The following is a 15,672-nucleotide window of genomic DNA, read 5'->3' on the forward strand; positions in this document are numbered from 1 at the left end:
TGCTCCAGGGCTGCCTGACTTGTCAGTCCTGCGTTACAGCACCTCAGTCATATTATTATCCTCAAAATCCTAATCTGTAGATGAGAAGTGACTACATAAGGTGATAGAGTTTGAAAGGGTGGTTCCTCTTTGTGCTGTAAAAAGGGGATGTGTTCACTCTTACGGTTGAACAGCTAAGATGGTGTAGCTCAGAAGAACAAAGGTGGGGACAGTGCTGGAAACTTGGGAGAGCTATGCTTACTGGGATGATATCCCCATCCTGTGAGCCTTCAGCTCAGAAGAACCACAGAGAATAAAAAAGGCATGTAAGGGGAAAAAAAAAAAGGGGAGGGGAAGACTATAGCCCAGCAAGTACCATGGATCCCTGTGAGATGACAAAACAGGAGAACCCCTTGAACTGCAGTCTAGGACCTCCCACTCTCCCCCTGCACACAGCCTCACTCTAGAACCAGTGGGGTGATCTAGAACCTGGAGCAAAGTCATGTGGGAGTGGCTGAGGGAGCTGGGGGTGTTTAGCCTGGAGAAAAAGAGGCTCAGGGAGACTTTATCACTCTCTACCACTACCTGAAAGGAAGGTGGGAGTCAATCTCTTCTCCTAGGTAATGAGGGACAGGACAAGAGGAAATGACCCTGGGTTCTGCCAGGGGAGTCTTAGATTAGATATTAGGAAAATTTTCTTCACCAGAAGGATTGTCAAGCACTGCCCAGGGCAGTGGTGGAGTTGCCATCCCTGCATGCTTGGAGGTATTTAAAAGATGTGTAGATGTGGCACCTGGGGACATGTTTTAGTGGTCCACTTGGCAGTGTTAGGTCAGCAGTTGGATTTGATGATCTCAGAGGTCTTTTCCAACCTAAAGGATTTTATGACTCTTATGCTTTTGTATGGAGTACTTTGTTGGTCAAAAGGAAGTAGAAGAGAAATGCTCTCAGTTCAAAGCCTCATGTTATCTTTTTTCTTTTTCATTCTTCTTCTTAAACTCATGGCTTTAAGCTTATTTTCTCAAAACAAACTAATGAAAAAGGCATTTTAAATGTTGTCAGTAATTCTGTATTTGCTCCTGGCCTTGGTAATGTGAAACATTTTTGAAACTGAGAACAGTTCTGAAGCGAAGTATTTTCAAGAAGCAGCAAGGCAGTTCTGCACTTACATTCAGCTGCCAGTAGCTGTCCTTCACATCTTCCTGCCTGTGGGCCTGGGAGTCACTCTTGATGGAAGCAGGGGTTTTGGGGGCTCTGAGAGGAGGCTGACAGAGCTTCCTTGCATAACTGTGTAGCTAGGTCAGTCCTGGGCCAACACAGCTGTGGCACTGCTGGTACCAGAGCTGCCACCTGTGATGATACCCTTTAAGTGTCATGCTGATGGGAGAAGCAATCCTGAGACACTCCAAATGTTCTTCCCTGGGGCTGGCCTAGCCTACAGCAGAGGTGTTTAACACCACCATTGTTTGTGGAGCTGGTTTGTACATCTTTGCTCATGCATTTGGACAGTTCTTAGGGGACTGGACCCTTTTTTAACTTCCCTTCTGCCTTCCCTCTCTACCAGCTGCCCCCAGTTTGTAGCCCTCCTGCTCCCCAGGTGTCTGTGCAGCCCAGCCCAGTTGGGGTGCTGTCAGTGCAGCAGACCTGCCACTGCAGATGCAGATGTTTTCCCTGCATGGTGTCTCAGGAGCAGGAGTTACCCTGAAGGTGCCCTTTGGGACCTGGGTTATGAGCTGGAAATGCTTCACAAAGAGACACTTAGGGCTAAGATGCTCATGTGCATATAGGTGATAGTGCTAAGCACTGACAGACTCCTGCCAAGAAGAGAGGATCTTAGAATTTTCAGATGTGCATGTTTAAATACAAAAACTCAAATAAGTGTCAGTGCAGCTCCTGTGAGTGGCATAGATTTACTGTGTGCTGGTTTGTTTTTCTTCCAGTGATGTTTTTGCCCAAGAAAACAAAAGACAAGGAGGTTGAGTCAAAGAGCCAGTGTATTGAAGGAATCAGCAGGTTGATTTGCACAGCAAAACATCAGCAGAACATGCTGCGTGGTAAGTGCATGGCTTGCATCCCGTTAGGCTCTGGGATGAGGCTCAGATGATTGTCCTCCAGGCAGAGGGCTGACTTGGTGTCCTGCCATGTGCCCTGGTGCCAGCATGATGGGGGTGTTTCTGGGGAACAGGCTTAGATGTATCCAGCGTGGGGGAATGCTTCAATAGGTCTGGGATGTGGGAAAATCTTCCCTTACCTATGAACTTCTCTGAATCAATGCTCTGGATGAGGACAAGGGCTGGACCAGGCTCCATTCTGCTCCCTTACATTCTCTATTTCTCTTGCACAACTGGTACAAGTGTTGGTTGGTGGCAACTGGTGAGAGTGTGGCTGCTCCTATGGGCAGGTCACTGCCACACAGACACGCCACAGCAGGAGCCATATATTCATCTGACAGGCAGATCTGAAGTGGCTGTCACTGGAACTGAGCATTCAGGATCAAAAATATCCCTGTAGCCTGTTCAGTTGAGAATCTCCAACAGAGGGATCTGCCTGGGTCACCTCCTTAATCCTGGCCCAGTCTGAGGCTGGTGAGCATGAGAGGTACTCACAGAACATGTCACCCCTCTGAGAGACATGGGTCTCCTGGTTAGAGTGCCAGTGAGGAGAGACCGATGTGCAGCTCTGTAAGAGTGCATTTGCCCAAAAAAGAAAATGAAGTGTGTTTAGGAAATCTGAGCAATCGGATCAGATGACACTGAAATCAGCAGCCTGGGGAGCTCTGGTGTCAGTGAGCAATTCTGGAACAACAATCTGAGCTGTTTTCCCTAAACCTGGTCTAATCCCGAGCCTTTCTTCCCCCACGTGTGCAGCTGGGTGGGGTAGTCGGGCAGAGCAGTGCGTGGCCAGGCCTCCCTCTGCCGACTGCAGGGAGATTTCCAGCAAAGCCATTTCCCCTCCCTATTTCCTAACTTTTCCTCTCTTTTTGCCCTCCCCTGCAGTCCTGATTGATGGGGTGGAGTGGAACGATGTCAAGTTCTTTCAGCTGGCAGCACAGTGGTCCTCCCATGTCAAGCACTTTCCCATCTGCATATTTGGACACTCCAAATCTAACTTCTAGCTGTGCTCGGCGGAGGGACCTTCTGCCTGTCCCAGGGACTGCACACCAGGAGCCAGGAACTGCGTGCCAACTCTGACTCGCGTCGCTCTGCCCTCTCCTGCAGAATTAATTACAGATGTGCTTGGATTACTTTTGAATTACTTTTTTCTATTAACTCTTTAAGTTTACTACAAGGGAAGGAAACCCCTTTAAACAAAGGCAAAAAAACCCAGTCTTAAATATAGATGTGCTGACAACGTGAAGTCGTGGGGGAGTTGGCAGGAGCAGGCAACCTGCCCAAGAACACCTACCACTTACAAGCAGATAGCTGAATAACTGCACTGCTTATTAACCTGAGACCTCATTGGTGTGAGTGGGCTGGGGGAGCCATGGATCAGCTCAAACGGATTTTGCAGAAGATCATGTGTGTTACTGTACATTTGGCCCCCTCCCTCTATATTTCTAGGAGAAAAGGGTGGCCAGTCTGCCTTCCTGCTGCCAAAGGACGGGAGATCAGTGAGTCTGGAGGGAGTTCAACGGTCCAGTTTGGAAAACAAACCACTTACATAGCTAGAGAGGTCTGGAGAGGGGATCCCCTTTGGAGCATGGAGCCTGCCATGGGGACAGGCAGGTGTTTGTGCTGAAGTGATGCCTGAGGAGGGTTGGGCAGGAAGAGTTAGGGAAACACTAAGAGGAAGGAAACTCCAGTGTCCCAGGTCTGTGACAATGACCAAACCAAGCCAGTCACCATGTCCCCACAGCTGGCTGTGCTGCAGAGGGACACCATGTCAGTGGGGTCGCTGCTATTTACATACTCACACCAATTATTTACCTGTCAATAAAACCTCGTCCAGCCTCTAAAGGGAAAGGATTTTTTTTAACAGCTGCAGATTTTTTTTAATGCTTTCTAAAAAAAATAAAACAAAATAAAAAATAACAGGAAAAAATTAATTTGCCAAAAACAAAAAACCAACAAACCCAGGAAGATGAGCCGTTGTCTGTGGAGTGATATATCACTGGAGTGGCTGGACTGGGAGCCAGCCAGGCGCTCTGCGTGTCCAGCTGCCTTCCTGTCCATCTGTCAAACTGCACACATGAGGTAGCGTGGGATGCTCTGTCTGCTGCCCTGACCTGCAGACCTCTGTCTGCTGCCCAGACCTCTGTCTGCATCCTGCCCTGACCACACTGCTCCCTGGAGCCTGCCTGGCTTCAGGGCCCTTGTCCTCGAACCACTCAGGATCTCTCCTCATGGGAACTGAAGGAATTTAACAGAAATGAAGGGTGCTCAGGGCAGGCAGCCTCCTGTGGGCTGCTCTGGAGATGGACATTGTCCTTAACTTCTGCTTCCTGAGTATTCCTCCCCACAAGTGTTTCTCTCTAGATCACATCCTTTCCCCAGCAGAATATGCTTTTCCTCTGGCATGGTGTTGCCCGTGGGTTGAGGCTTTGTGAGAGACTTCAGCTCCAGGGTGCAGAATGGAAGCTGTCATTGGAATGTGAGTGAGAATGAAGCCAGACAGGTTTTCTGTCCACTTTGGTCAGCGAGATGTCCTGTGAGATGGAGGACTGAAATTTTAGGGTATCTCTGTTGGCTTGGCTCTGGCTGCACTTGTGTTCAGTTTGTATGCCTTGTTGCTGCCAGGGATGCTCTTACGAGGAGACAGCGGGACAAAGGTGCTGCAGATTGGACCTTTTGCACTCCAGGCTTCCCAAAGCTTACCTGGGAGCAGGTGGCAGCTGGGATTTGGAGAGGAGAGTGTCCTTGCTATGAGGAAGAACAGACATCTGTGGCATTTCAGGGTAAGAGACTAAAATTTCTGATGGGTGCTTTTAGTCCCACCCCTGCGGACAAGCCAGGCACTGGGAACATTTCCAGAAGGCACTTTCTGAGGGCAGTGATGCTTTTTTTTTTTTTTTCAATCTGATTCCTTACCTTTGGGTTTTTAAAGGCTTGGGGCACCCACTTTTGTGCTGCGTAGCTCTGCACAGGGCCTACACGGGTTCTTTTGGGCAGGGCAGTGGTGGTGTGCTCTGCTGGGCCTTCTGCTGACAGGGACTGAGGAGTTAAGAAGTGAGAGCTGGTTCTAGTGCCTGGCAGAGCTCACAAAACCCTTTCCCAGCACAAGTGCAACCTACTTGACCAGGGGCTGGGTATTCCCTTCAAACCATACAGGGGAGGAGGATACGGTCCCCTGCCCAGTGACAGGTTGCTGGGTAGGACAGATTGTCTAGCTGCAATACTCTGTGCTGCAGGCAGGTCTGCCTGCTGGCTCTTGGCTGTGGCAGAAGTTTGGCTGTAGTTGGGCTGCTGTCAGGTCCCTCAGTTCACGTGTTTTTGGTTGACCTGAGCTGGTGCTCTGGGACTGTATAGCATTGCCTAGCAGCGGCAGTGTGGAAGATGGCATATAAGCACATCACTTCTTTATCTTTATTGAGGCTGCTGCATCAGAAAAAGCTCTGTAAAGGAAATTAGTCAGTTTGTGATTTCTTCCTCGAGTTTCATGCTGGTGTGACAAGAGCAATCGGGCTGGGTTCCAGCGTCAGGAGCCGCATGCAGCCTGGGCAGCTCTCAGTGCTGGAGTGTGTTACTGCTGCAGAGCTGGGGTGGACTGACTGCAATAACTTTTGTTTACTGGGGGGTGAGGGGAGAACCATCACTGTGCTCCTCTTTGTATTTCAATCTACTGTAAAGAAAAAACCTGGTAGCTAGGACAGGATTTCCAGGGTCCTGCCTATCAAATGTGTGTTGCCCTGCTGTACTCTGTGTGTGTGTGTGTGTGTATGTGTGAGAGAAACACTTCTGCTCGTTGGATTTCATGTTGGTTTGTGTTTTGTTCTAACTATATACAAGCAAATTCAGTGGGAAACTTTCCGTACACCTGAGGGCTTGTGTCTCTGCAGGGTTTCTCCCCTGTGGAATGCTGTTGCTCTGAAGTGCTCTTCCATGCAAGAAAACATCCTGAAGTCTCAACCTTGTCATCCTGGAGGGAGTCCAGCAGTAGCAGGCTGGGCTTGCCCAAGGGCAGCTGTGTGCCCAGGGTGTGAATGTGGTGTTTCCTGGCCCTGGAGGGCAAGGGCTGGCCGTGCAGATTTGGTGGCAGCTCAGATCAGGCTGTTGTGCCTCTCTTGTTTCTCTTGTATCACGTGGAGCCACTTTGTGTGGCTGTTTCTGTCCCTGACTGGAAGAGAAACAGATTTCTATCTCTAAGGAAAATGAGTGTCACAGCATGTATGTGGCTCAGACCTTTTTGGAAAGGGGCTTTGCACCTGGTGAATAAGAGGTGAATGAGTGACTGACCTCAGGTCTCCCACCCTCCCACCTTCCGCAACAGTTTCTGGGGGGACCCTGCCAGGAACAAGCCCTACTAGCCAGAGGGATCCCTGCTGCAGGACCAGGGAAAGCTGCTGGGGCAGCAGTGGGCCTGTGCCTGTAGAGCTGTGCCAGCCTGTGGGGTTGGGTGATTGCAAGTCGGTGAGTGCAGAAGGATGGCTTAGAGCCGAGACAGCACCACTCTGCCTTTGGCTTTCTAGAGTTTGGGCAGGGAAGGTACATCTCAAATGAAGAAAGGCAGTGGGGTTGTCTCCCAGGTCGGGCTTGCTTTTGAGCTGTGCAGTCTGACAGTGAAGGCAGGGGCTGGGGTGGGCAGCATCTGAGTGGACCTGAGAAGGGAGGTGCTCTTGAAGGCAATGTCTGTCCCCTGGTGTCCCTGTTCCTTTATGTCCCAGAGCTTGCCCCTGCTCCCTGTGGAGCCTGTCTCTCCAGCTCCTCTGGCTGTGACTTCTCAAAGCAGCCGGTTTCTCTTCCAGCTGCAGTTGGAGAAGGCCCCCGCCTCGCTCGGAGGTGAGCTCTCGGGAGCGGGCTCGCTGCCGCGCCGAGCTGCGTGACGCTGACCTACTTTAACAGCGCTGGCAAGGAGATGAAAGATGGAAGGGTTTTGTGGCATTGTGTTGCACCTTGAGTGCTTCCTGGTTTTCTGGCTTAAGTTTCCTGGAGACAAAGGCTGGGCTTCAGCCCTGCCAGCGCTCAAGCAGGGCTGGCTCTCCTGCGGTGCTGGCGATGTCATGGACATCTTGGGCGGCTGTTTTAGCTCAGTGCTGCAGTTCCCATCCAGTTCAATTGTTACCATTTACATTGCAGTGGTAACTGCAGAGTCCTCCTTAATTACACATGAGTTTGGGGAGAGCCATGGTCTCTTTGGCTGTGTTTTGCTGCTTTAATTAGAACAGAAGATAAAGCTTGTGCCTTTATCCTGCAGAGAGGGCATGGGTAGGTGGCTGGGAGGTTTCTGGGGCTGAGGAGATGTGCCTGTTTGCTTTCTATCATCAAACTCAGCCAAGAACTACAATGCCCTGTGCTTAACCTGCGATTGCAGCACAGACCCTGTTGTGTTTCTCACCAGCAGCGTGTGCTGGAGACAGCACAGGAGAGCCAGGGCAGAGGGCATTGCACCTGGCATTTCCAAGTTTAAGAAGAAAATCCTGTCAAAAGGCAGCAGAGGCGATGGCCTTCTCCTGCTTCTTGGTGTGCTGAGGGATCGGAAAGGCTGGGGTTAGGACAGTCCTGCCATGCAGTAGTAATGGACTGGGGGTCCTGGAGCTTTCTTGAAGCAAGGTAGGATGCAATGCCTCTGTCCCCTTCGGGGGAGGGCTCGATCTCAATGGATGGCTTCGTGGTAGTGTTTAGTGTGGCACTTCCTGTGGGCTTACCTGGCAGGAGAAGGCCAGAAATGAGCAGCAGCATCACCTGGAGCCTCTTCAGCAGTGTTGTCATGGGAGATGTTCCTGGCAGGGCCGGCTCCTGCAGGATCACTTGGGTGCTTTGGGACACAGCCTGGGGTAAAAGGGGATGTGCCACTTGCAAAGCAGCAGGTCACTGGCTTCCTTAAGGAAGAGCACCAGTTTGGGGCCACATCCAGGAAGCTGCTGCTTTGCTCCTTGGCCAGAGAGCTGCCAGGGCGTGTTGCCTGCCTGGTTGCATATACGTGGTGGCTGTGGGGAAGTACCCTGTGAGCACAGTTCCTGGGCTGCGTGCCGCCAGGCTTGTCCAGACCAGGACATCATCACTTTGTAGATTCTCGAGTTGTCCATCTGTTTCATTGTTGTATTGTTTGGGTTCTAGGGTTGTTTTTTATGAAGACAGATTAAATGTAAATAGCCTTTTTTGGAACAAACTGCAATGTGCTCGACCTCGTCAACTATTTTATGGTACTAATGCAACACTAATAAAACTGGACATGAAAGCACACACCCGTCCCCTGAGTCGTCTCTCAGCAGGGGCTGCTCTGGCATGACTGGGGCAGTTGTCTTCAGCAGGAAACAGCAGCATGACTTTCTGACATGGGGGGATCTCTTGTGTTATTTATCCAGCTGCCTGGCAGCACTTCCAGGGCAGAGCTGGTGGCTTGGCACGTCCTGCCCAGCACTGAGCTCTCCTGTAGTTTTTGCAGCCCTGTTGCCCTCTCCACTGTCCCTGCTGCCTCCTTTCCCTGCAGCTCTCCTGGATCTGACAGCCCTCTCCAGTCCTCACCTCCTCGCAGCAAGAAGGGACCAGGCTGGTGCCAGTTTCTGGTCTGGGGGCTGTGTTGGATGGACATGGTGGTGTTTGGGTATGAAGAAGGGGGCATCTCAGTGGGAGAAGATTGAGGCTGTGGTAGCCTGTGTGCGCTCCTGGGAGCACCGTGGGAGAGGAACTGGGATGTATGGGATTCCAAACACCTAGGCTTGGTGTGCTGGGGAGTCAGAAGGTGAGAAGAGCTAAGCAGCTGTTTTGAGGCAGGGAGGTGAAGAAATTTTGGGTAATGGGCCATGGCCTTGGTCTCTAGTATACAGCATGTTGAAGGCAGCGAGGAGGATGCCAAGCCAGAGCAGCCTGCATCCCTGTGCTCCCCTGACCCAGGGTGAGGGGTGGAGGAGTGGCTGCTGATGGAGCAAGGAGCTGGGGTGAAGGGAGCCCCTTGCAGTGGGCCAGGCTGCTCTCAAAGCACTCGGGTCTCAGTGGATGTTCTAGCCCCTCCGTGTGGCTTGGCCAAGTGCAGGCACATTTACGACCCAAGCCCTTTGCTGTAGAAGGGGACACAACTCTCACCCAGGTGGTACGGAGCAGGCATTGGCTCATTCCTGGCAGAAGGAAGGTGGGTAGCTCAGGAGAGGGCAAATTCAGGACTCTTGAGTGCAGAAACAGCACCAACAGCCACAGAGAGAGCCTGGCTGCTGGTGAGATGGGAGAAGCGCTGTGGGGCAGCTTGTGTAGACAAGCGTGTGAAGGCTGTTTTGGCTGTGTATTTTTTGCACAGGTTTAGCTATAAACTTGCACTGAGGGCACAGCTGTGTGAAAGAGGCACATCCTGAGCTTCACTTTTTAGAGTCCAGGGGGGAGCCCATCTCAGTATGGGAAGGAGGGTGCAAGTGGAGGGGACTGAGGTGATGGGAAGGCTGGTGGGGGAAGCAGAGGACCAGCCCCACATCAGTGGGGAACACACCAAGTCAAATGCCCTGGTTGGACCCCGGCTGTGGCCACAGCTGTTGCTTAACCTGGAAGAGGAACGGCAGGGAAGTTCCGACACGTTTTTGCTGCTGTCGTTTAAAGCACACTTTAGCATCTGGAAAAAGCAGTCAACACCACGTGACCCTCCGCTTCTTCATGTGCAACTACCAAGTGCCCTGTGATGCGATTTGTAAATATTTATTGTGGATAATTTTCCTGTGTCCTACTGGATTATTTTTTGCTCTGCTTAATGGTTGCTGAAGCAGCCTGGAGAGAGCCAGCCCTCCCTCGTGTCCTGCGGTGTGCTCGGTGCCTGTGCCGGCACACGCTTTCCTGGCTGGCTCAGAAAGGAGGAAATATCACAGTGGTGCTCCCTGGTGCACTGACCTTTTTTGGCTGACCAACTTTCACCCCCAGAAGTGTTCTCCTCACTCAGCCGTGCTCCTTGCACACGTTGGAAACATGTAAGCAAAGCCCTGTGCCCTACTGGGATCTGAGGACTGTCAGATTTGGTGTTGTAGGGGTTTTTTTTCCCTAACACGCAAAGCAAATTTTAACAAAAGCCCTGTTCTTTCCAAAAAAAATATGTATTTTGGCAGATGTCAATGTTTAGGTGGTCTTGCATAGCTGTTTCAGGACTTAGGAGAACCAGGGTTGAGAGTGCAGGTAGAGGCTGTGCCCAGCCCTCATAAAGGGCTCCAGCAAAAAGTTTCATGACAGATATTTTTTGGCCATTCTGACCTGTCTGATTATGTGGAGGGGTCCTGGACTGACACCTTGTGCTGGTTTAAAGGTAAACCAGCAGGGGAAAATGAACTCAACACTTGGACAGGAGCTGTGCACAAGTGAGGAAGAGGTGTACCTGTGTGGTGCAGCCCTGGTGCACACAGGACCGGTGACCTCCCCGGGTCAGTGGGCAAGGGAAAGCTAAAGCCATAAGCTATACTTCACTTCTAAGGTTGACACCCGAAGAGGGGGGAAAGCCCCAGCGTGGCAGTGGGTGACACAAGTGCAGAGGGAACAGGCACCCTGTCACCATTGTGGGGATCCAAGTGAGGCAGTGGAGGAGTGGGGCACCTGAGCAGGAGGTGTATGTAGGGTATGGGACTCCTGTGTATGCAGGGCTGGAGGGACGTACAGGGAGAACAGGCAGCATGTGGATGTAGGTGCAAGTGTGAGGGGCATCTCACACAGTGTTTGAGAGTGCGTGTGTGTGTGTGTCGGGCTGTACTTGAGGACAGGCTGTTGTGTGTGTATGAGGAGGGCTGTCCATGCCGGAACAGGGATGGTGAGCAAGGATGGCTGAGCATGTGTGGGGACTGGAGAGCTGGGTGAGGAGGACTGTGCGAGGACAGGGGTGTGTGTGTGACCGAGGGGTGGCCAGGTGTGTGTGTGCGTGTGACTGTACGTGAGCACAGGTGGTCTGTGCACGTGAGGAGGCTCTGTGTGTGTGAGGAGAGGCCGTGTATGTGCGTGTGTATGAGGACAGGCAGTCTGTGTGTGTGTTTATGTACAGGCAGTCTGTGTGTGTGTGTGTGTGTGTGTGCAGGCAGCCTCTGTGCATGTGCGAGGACCGGCGATCTGCGTGTGCACACAGGCAGTCTGATCCCGTGTTTGTGGATGTACACGCAGTCTCTCCCTCGCTCCCTCCTCCCGCGTGTGTAGGAGGCCGTGCTGCCCCCAACCCCGCTCCCTCCCGTCCCGTCCCGTCCGTCCCGTCCCTCCCCTCGCGCAGCCGGAAGCGCCGCCCTCTCACCGCCCGGGCGGGCGCTCCGGCTCCTTCCCCTCCCTCCCTCCCTCCCTCCCCTGCGCCGCCGCCGCCGCCGCCGAGGCCCCTCCCCGGGCCGCCGCCGGGCCGCCGCCCCGCCCTCCGCCTCGCTCCTCCCGTCCGCCGGCGCGGCCCCTTTAATTCCCCCGCTCTCCCTCCCCGCCGCCCGCTCCAGCCTCCATTTTCCAGCGGATCCGGCACCTGCGAGGCGGCGGAGCGGCCCGCGCCCCGCACTCGGCCCGGTCGCGGCATGGCCGCCAACATGTACCGGGTCGGAGGTTAAAGGAGCGGTCCCGGCGCGCCGGCGCCGCCCGCCCCGCGCTTGCCTCCCCGCTGCCTCCCGAGCTGCTCCGGTTGGCGGGCCGACGGCGCTCGGGGCCCCGGCGGGGCAGGCCCGGGGCGGGCGGCGGCACCGGGGGGGCCGGGGCAGCCGGGGGAGAGCCCGGGGGGGCTCCGGGGGCGGGAGCGGGGCAAGGCCTGGGGGCTGCGGGGAGGGAGGCCCGTCGTGGGTTTAGACGGGGTGAGGGGCTGCGGGGCCCGCGAGCGGGGCGATCCGGGGCGGGGGCCGCAGCGGGATGTTCAACCGAAGTGGGTTTTTTTTTTTTGAAAAGGAAGGGCAACGATCCTGCGGCCGTAAGGGGGCTCGGGCGGGAGTGGGGCATGTGACAGATGCGGCTGGTGGGGGCTCGGGAGGTTTGGGCAGGTCCAGGACTGGGGCAGGGAGGTGGTGGAGCGGGCTGGAAGCGGGGCAGCCCTGGGGCCGCGGCGCCGGGATGGGCCCGGGGAGCAGTGGCTGCTCGGATGGGCGTCATGGGAGGTTGTCGGAGTGGGGAGCCAGGAGGAGTTGCTGAGATAAGGAGCACAAAGATGGGCACAGGCTGCTGATAGACCGGGGGGCTGGCGTGAGGCACGTCCTGCAGATCTTGGCCTCCCCTTCCACTCTTGCTGTTCTGTTGTATGCTTTCCCATTAGTCTTCTATTCAGGGTTGCGCTCCTGTCTGATTGTCCTTTGTTTTGGCTCACGTGAAGAGAAAGGAGAGGCGATGGGGTTTGGGACTGCATTTTATGGAATATAAACTGAGGGTGGTCTGGCATGAATTTGTGCTCGGCCATTTTCCTTCCTAAAAGCTGGTCCGTGGAGCTTCCTTCTCCCCAGGACTACAGGATGTACGGGAAGATGTTTTCGTGGAGTTCTCTCCTTTTCTAAATGCCTTGTTTCTTGTGGAGTTCTGCAAAACTGGAGTAAAGTAAACAAGACAAAAAATATAGCAAAGGTGGCCAAGCCATCCTGTCTGGCTGTGCTCCATCAACAACTACTTTCTGATCTTTCTGCTGTTCTGGCCTAGCCTTACTTTGTGCTCTGAAAAATGCTACTTCTTTTGTCACGTTCATGCTATTTTTTTGGTTGTGCCTGGTTTTGTAGAGGGATAAGGGATGACTCTTGGCTGTCCCAGCTTTGCGTCTTGGGTTGCTCCAAGCTGATAGTGTGCATGTAATGTTGTGTTGGGATGGACATGCTGAGAGCAGAAGGATAGTGGACAAGATGAGTTGTGAAAATTCACCCTGGTGTGACTTGCAAAGGGAGTTGTTTCCTGGAAATTATTGTTCGTCTTTTAATGGCCAAGTTTTGTGGGGAATGTCATCTCTTAGCATTTTGTATGGCTAAATCTGTACTGTGCATCCCACAGGAGGTGGGAAGGCACCTCTGTAGGTCTCTAGGCCAACCTCATGCTAAAAAATGTCCTGTTAGAGCAGAGTGCTTGGGGCTGGGTCCGTCCCAGGCTTTCTCTAAGGGTGGTGATGCCACCCTAGCTTTGGGCTGTGTCAGTGTTTGACCATGCTTATAGCAAATATTTGTTTCCATGTGCCTGGTTGGATTTTCTGTTGTTCAGCTGTTGTCCCTTTTCCCCTTATCCCTCATCCTATTCCTGCTTTTAAGGAGGGTTGGCTGATCCTTGAGGGGTGCCATTAGTAATGGGCAGCCAGGTGAAGGTTGTAACTGCTGATCATTATCCTTTGAGCCACGTTGCAGGTTTCCTCCCACCTTTATTGTCCAGTTACCCAAGCATTTTGGTTCAAAGGATGCTGTGGGAGACTTAGCATAGCCTTTGACACGAAGTCAAAGTGTCCAACACCCCCTGCTCTCCCCTCAACCACAGAGCCAGTCTCCTTGTCCTAGCTGGGGGAGTCACGTTGGTCAGCTGTGGTTTGTCTTTGGTATATCCGTTTTGGCTGGTCTGAGCTACCTTATTGTCCTTCCTGTGCTTGGAAACGGTGTCCAGGATTTGCTCTGTAGTCTTTCTGGGCAGAGGACAAGGCAGGTGGCTGACAGCCAAGGTTACAGTGCTCCATTATGGCTCATATGGATGAAGTCTTGATTTGATGTATTACCAAGATCAACATATGGATGGATGCAGCTGTTTCTGTGTGAGCACTCTGTTCAGCCTGAGCCCAGGGGTGTGTATTATCGAATTGTTTCTGACCTCTGGTGCTGGTATCTCCCACTAATGGCTTTGTGCGCCGAAGTTGTGTGTGAACTCCAGGGCAGGATTAAATCCTGAATGGGATTTGTGCATAGTCATTTCATACACTTCCCACTGGAAGACAAACACTCAGCAGATAATCTGTTATTACTCTTGTGACTACCTTATTGTGCCACATGAACTCCAGGCCCAACAGCTGCCAAAAGCAGCTTCCTCACTAGAGATCAATACCACTCCTAGAAATGAGTGTTGACTCAGAAAGGCTGGTCATTGCTTTTGGCCTGGTCATGAAACACTGAATTTTTGTATTCAGAAGCCAGTGGATGTGTTGCACCTCTCTTATACATCTGATTTTAAATGTATAGTTGAAGGGTCTTCCAGAGGACAGGAAGTGTCTTGCTCTCTTGACATGCAGTAGTTTCCTGGGTAGACGAGCTGAGGAGCCTGGACTGTGGGAGCTGAGGGTGACATGCAAGTCTTCTCCTCTGTGTTGAGTACAGTGAGCATGCTGGGGGCTTAGGAGCTGCCCCTTGAATGTCAGGCTCTGTGGGTAAATTGACTGGTGGCATCAAATTGTTTGGAGAGAGCAAATGGTTCCCCTGGTTCCTGTCAAGTTTCTACTGATACATTTCTGATGGGGAGAGAGTTGGTTTCCAATACAAATGGGACTGTCACAAGCTAGCACAGCTCACAGGGGATGCGAAACTTTTAAATATGTAGGGAAGATGCCAGGGTGTCGCATTCCAAAATGAGGTATGGGATCTTACTCGTTGGCCAGAAGGAAATCCTGGAATTGCCTGCCTCCAGTGTAACAGAAGTGAAGATTTTCTTAACAGCTGCTGTAGAACCATGAAATAAATGGCAGCATGATGAGAGTGGAGATGGTGGACTGGTCTGCACGATCACAGACCGCGTGGGAATGTTGGATAAACACCAGATCTGAGAAGCTTGGGACCTCTCAGCTGGAATTTGGGGCCTCTAATGAAAAAATGCATGTGGGAGAGATGTTCATTGTACTAGCTAGTGCCAGGCTCCACTTTCAGGAGAGTGCTGTGTCAGCTGCCTGGAAGAGAACAGGTCATCTTGGTATCAAGAGACTTTCCAACAGCTATTCTGTCTCCACCTTTTCCAGGAGAGTGTAACTGTAGTGCGACAAGTATTTCTTTAGTGGTGGCATTGACTGAGCTCCAGTGCATGTTTATGCCCCTGTGGCATTCCCTGGATGCAGTGAAACAATGATTTTTTTTTTTTTTGGATTTCCATCTTGCAGTAATTTGAGGAACTTAATTTTTTTCCACCTTCCCTCCTCCTCACTCTTTGTTTTTTCCTGGATTATTTTTAATCTTGCATCAGACACCCAATCTGGTTCACTGTGGGACTGTGTGAACAGCTGAATGGTCTCAGTGGGAGGGCTGGTAACAAGGGGATGGGGAAAGAAAGGAGAGGAAGGATGGAGGAAGAACTACTGAAGGCAACACTTTTGTCAAGACAAATGTCAGTTTATGCTTTTAGATGAAAAGCTTTTTGTATGTTCTTGACTTTTTGCTTGTTTGGGAGAGTACTTGGCTACAAAATTATCACTGTTTTTGAGTCTGTGGTATATTTAAGGTATGTTTAAATGGCATCAGGAGATCCAATCACAAGTCAGCCAGACACATCAGTACTTGCTGCATCTAACATGTTTAAGGTAGGGGAAATGATGACCCACAGTGCCTGATGTGGGCACCTGAGGTTCCCAGCAGCTTTATTCCAGTGTGCTGGAGGCTGAAGCTCCACAACTTACTTGGTGTTATTCTCATTCGTTTTTTCCTTCCTGGTGGTGATGTGCCTGCCTGTGCTGCAGTCATACATCTTATTTCAGTGT

General features: G+C 52.1%; 2 protein-coding genes across 8 annotated transcripts in view; both read left to right on the forward strand.

Moving 5' to 3' along the window:
- PACS2 (phosphofurin acidic cluster sorting protein 2) overlaps positions 1-8,316 on the forward strand; it is a 50,427-nt gene extending 42,111 nt beyond the window's left edge. For all 3 annotated transcript variants that reach the window (XM_018079027.2, XM_018079025.2, XM_018079026.2), the window contains 2 exons: positions 1,920-2,033; positions 2,976-8,316. In XM_018079027.2, the coding sequence (XP_017934516.2) occupies positions 1,920-2,033; positions 2,976-3,094 (233 nt within the window). In that variant the 3' untranslated portion in view covers positions 3,095-8,316. The remainder of the gene's footprint in view (positions 1-1,919; positions 2,034-2,975) is intronic.
- Positions 8,317-11,451: 3,135 nt separating this feature from the next.
- MTA1 (metastasis associated 1) overlaps positions 11,452-15,672 on the forward strand; it is a 77,132-nt gene continuing 72,911 nt past the window's right edge. For 4 of the 5 annotated variants that reach the window (XR_003916046.1, XM_029962241.1, XM_029962242.1 and 1 more), the window contains exon 1: positions 11,512-11,603. Coding sequence is in view for 4 of the 5 variants with exons in the window: in XM_029962241.1 (XP_029818101.1) it covers positions 11,576-11,603 (28 nt within the window). In the remaining variant the exon portion in view is untranslated. Of the gene's footprint in view, positions 11,604-15,672 lie in introns of all 5 variants that reach the window. The other variant, XM_029962244.1, reaches the window with a different exon arrangement.

Source organism: Manacus vitellinus, unplaced genomic scaffold, assembly GCF_001715985.3.
Source record: "Manacus vitellinus isolate BGI_N305 unplaced genomic scaffold, ASM171598v3 scaffold_44_pilon, whole genome shotgun sequence".
Classification (NCBI taxonomy): domain Eukaryota; kingdom Metazoa; phylum Chordata; class Aves; order Passeriformes; family Pipridae; genus Manacus; species Manacus vitellinus.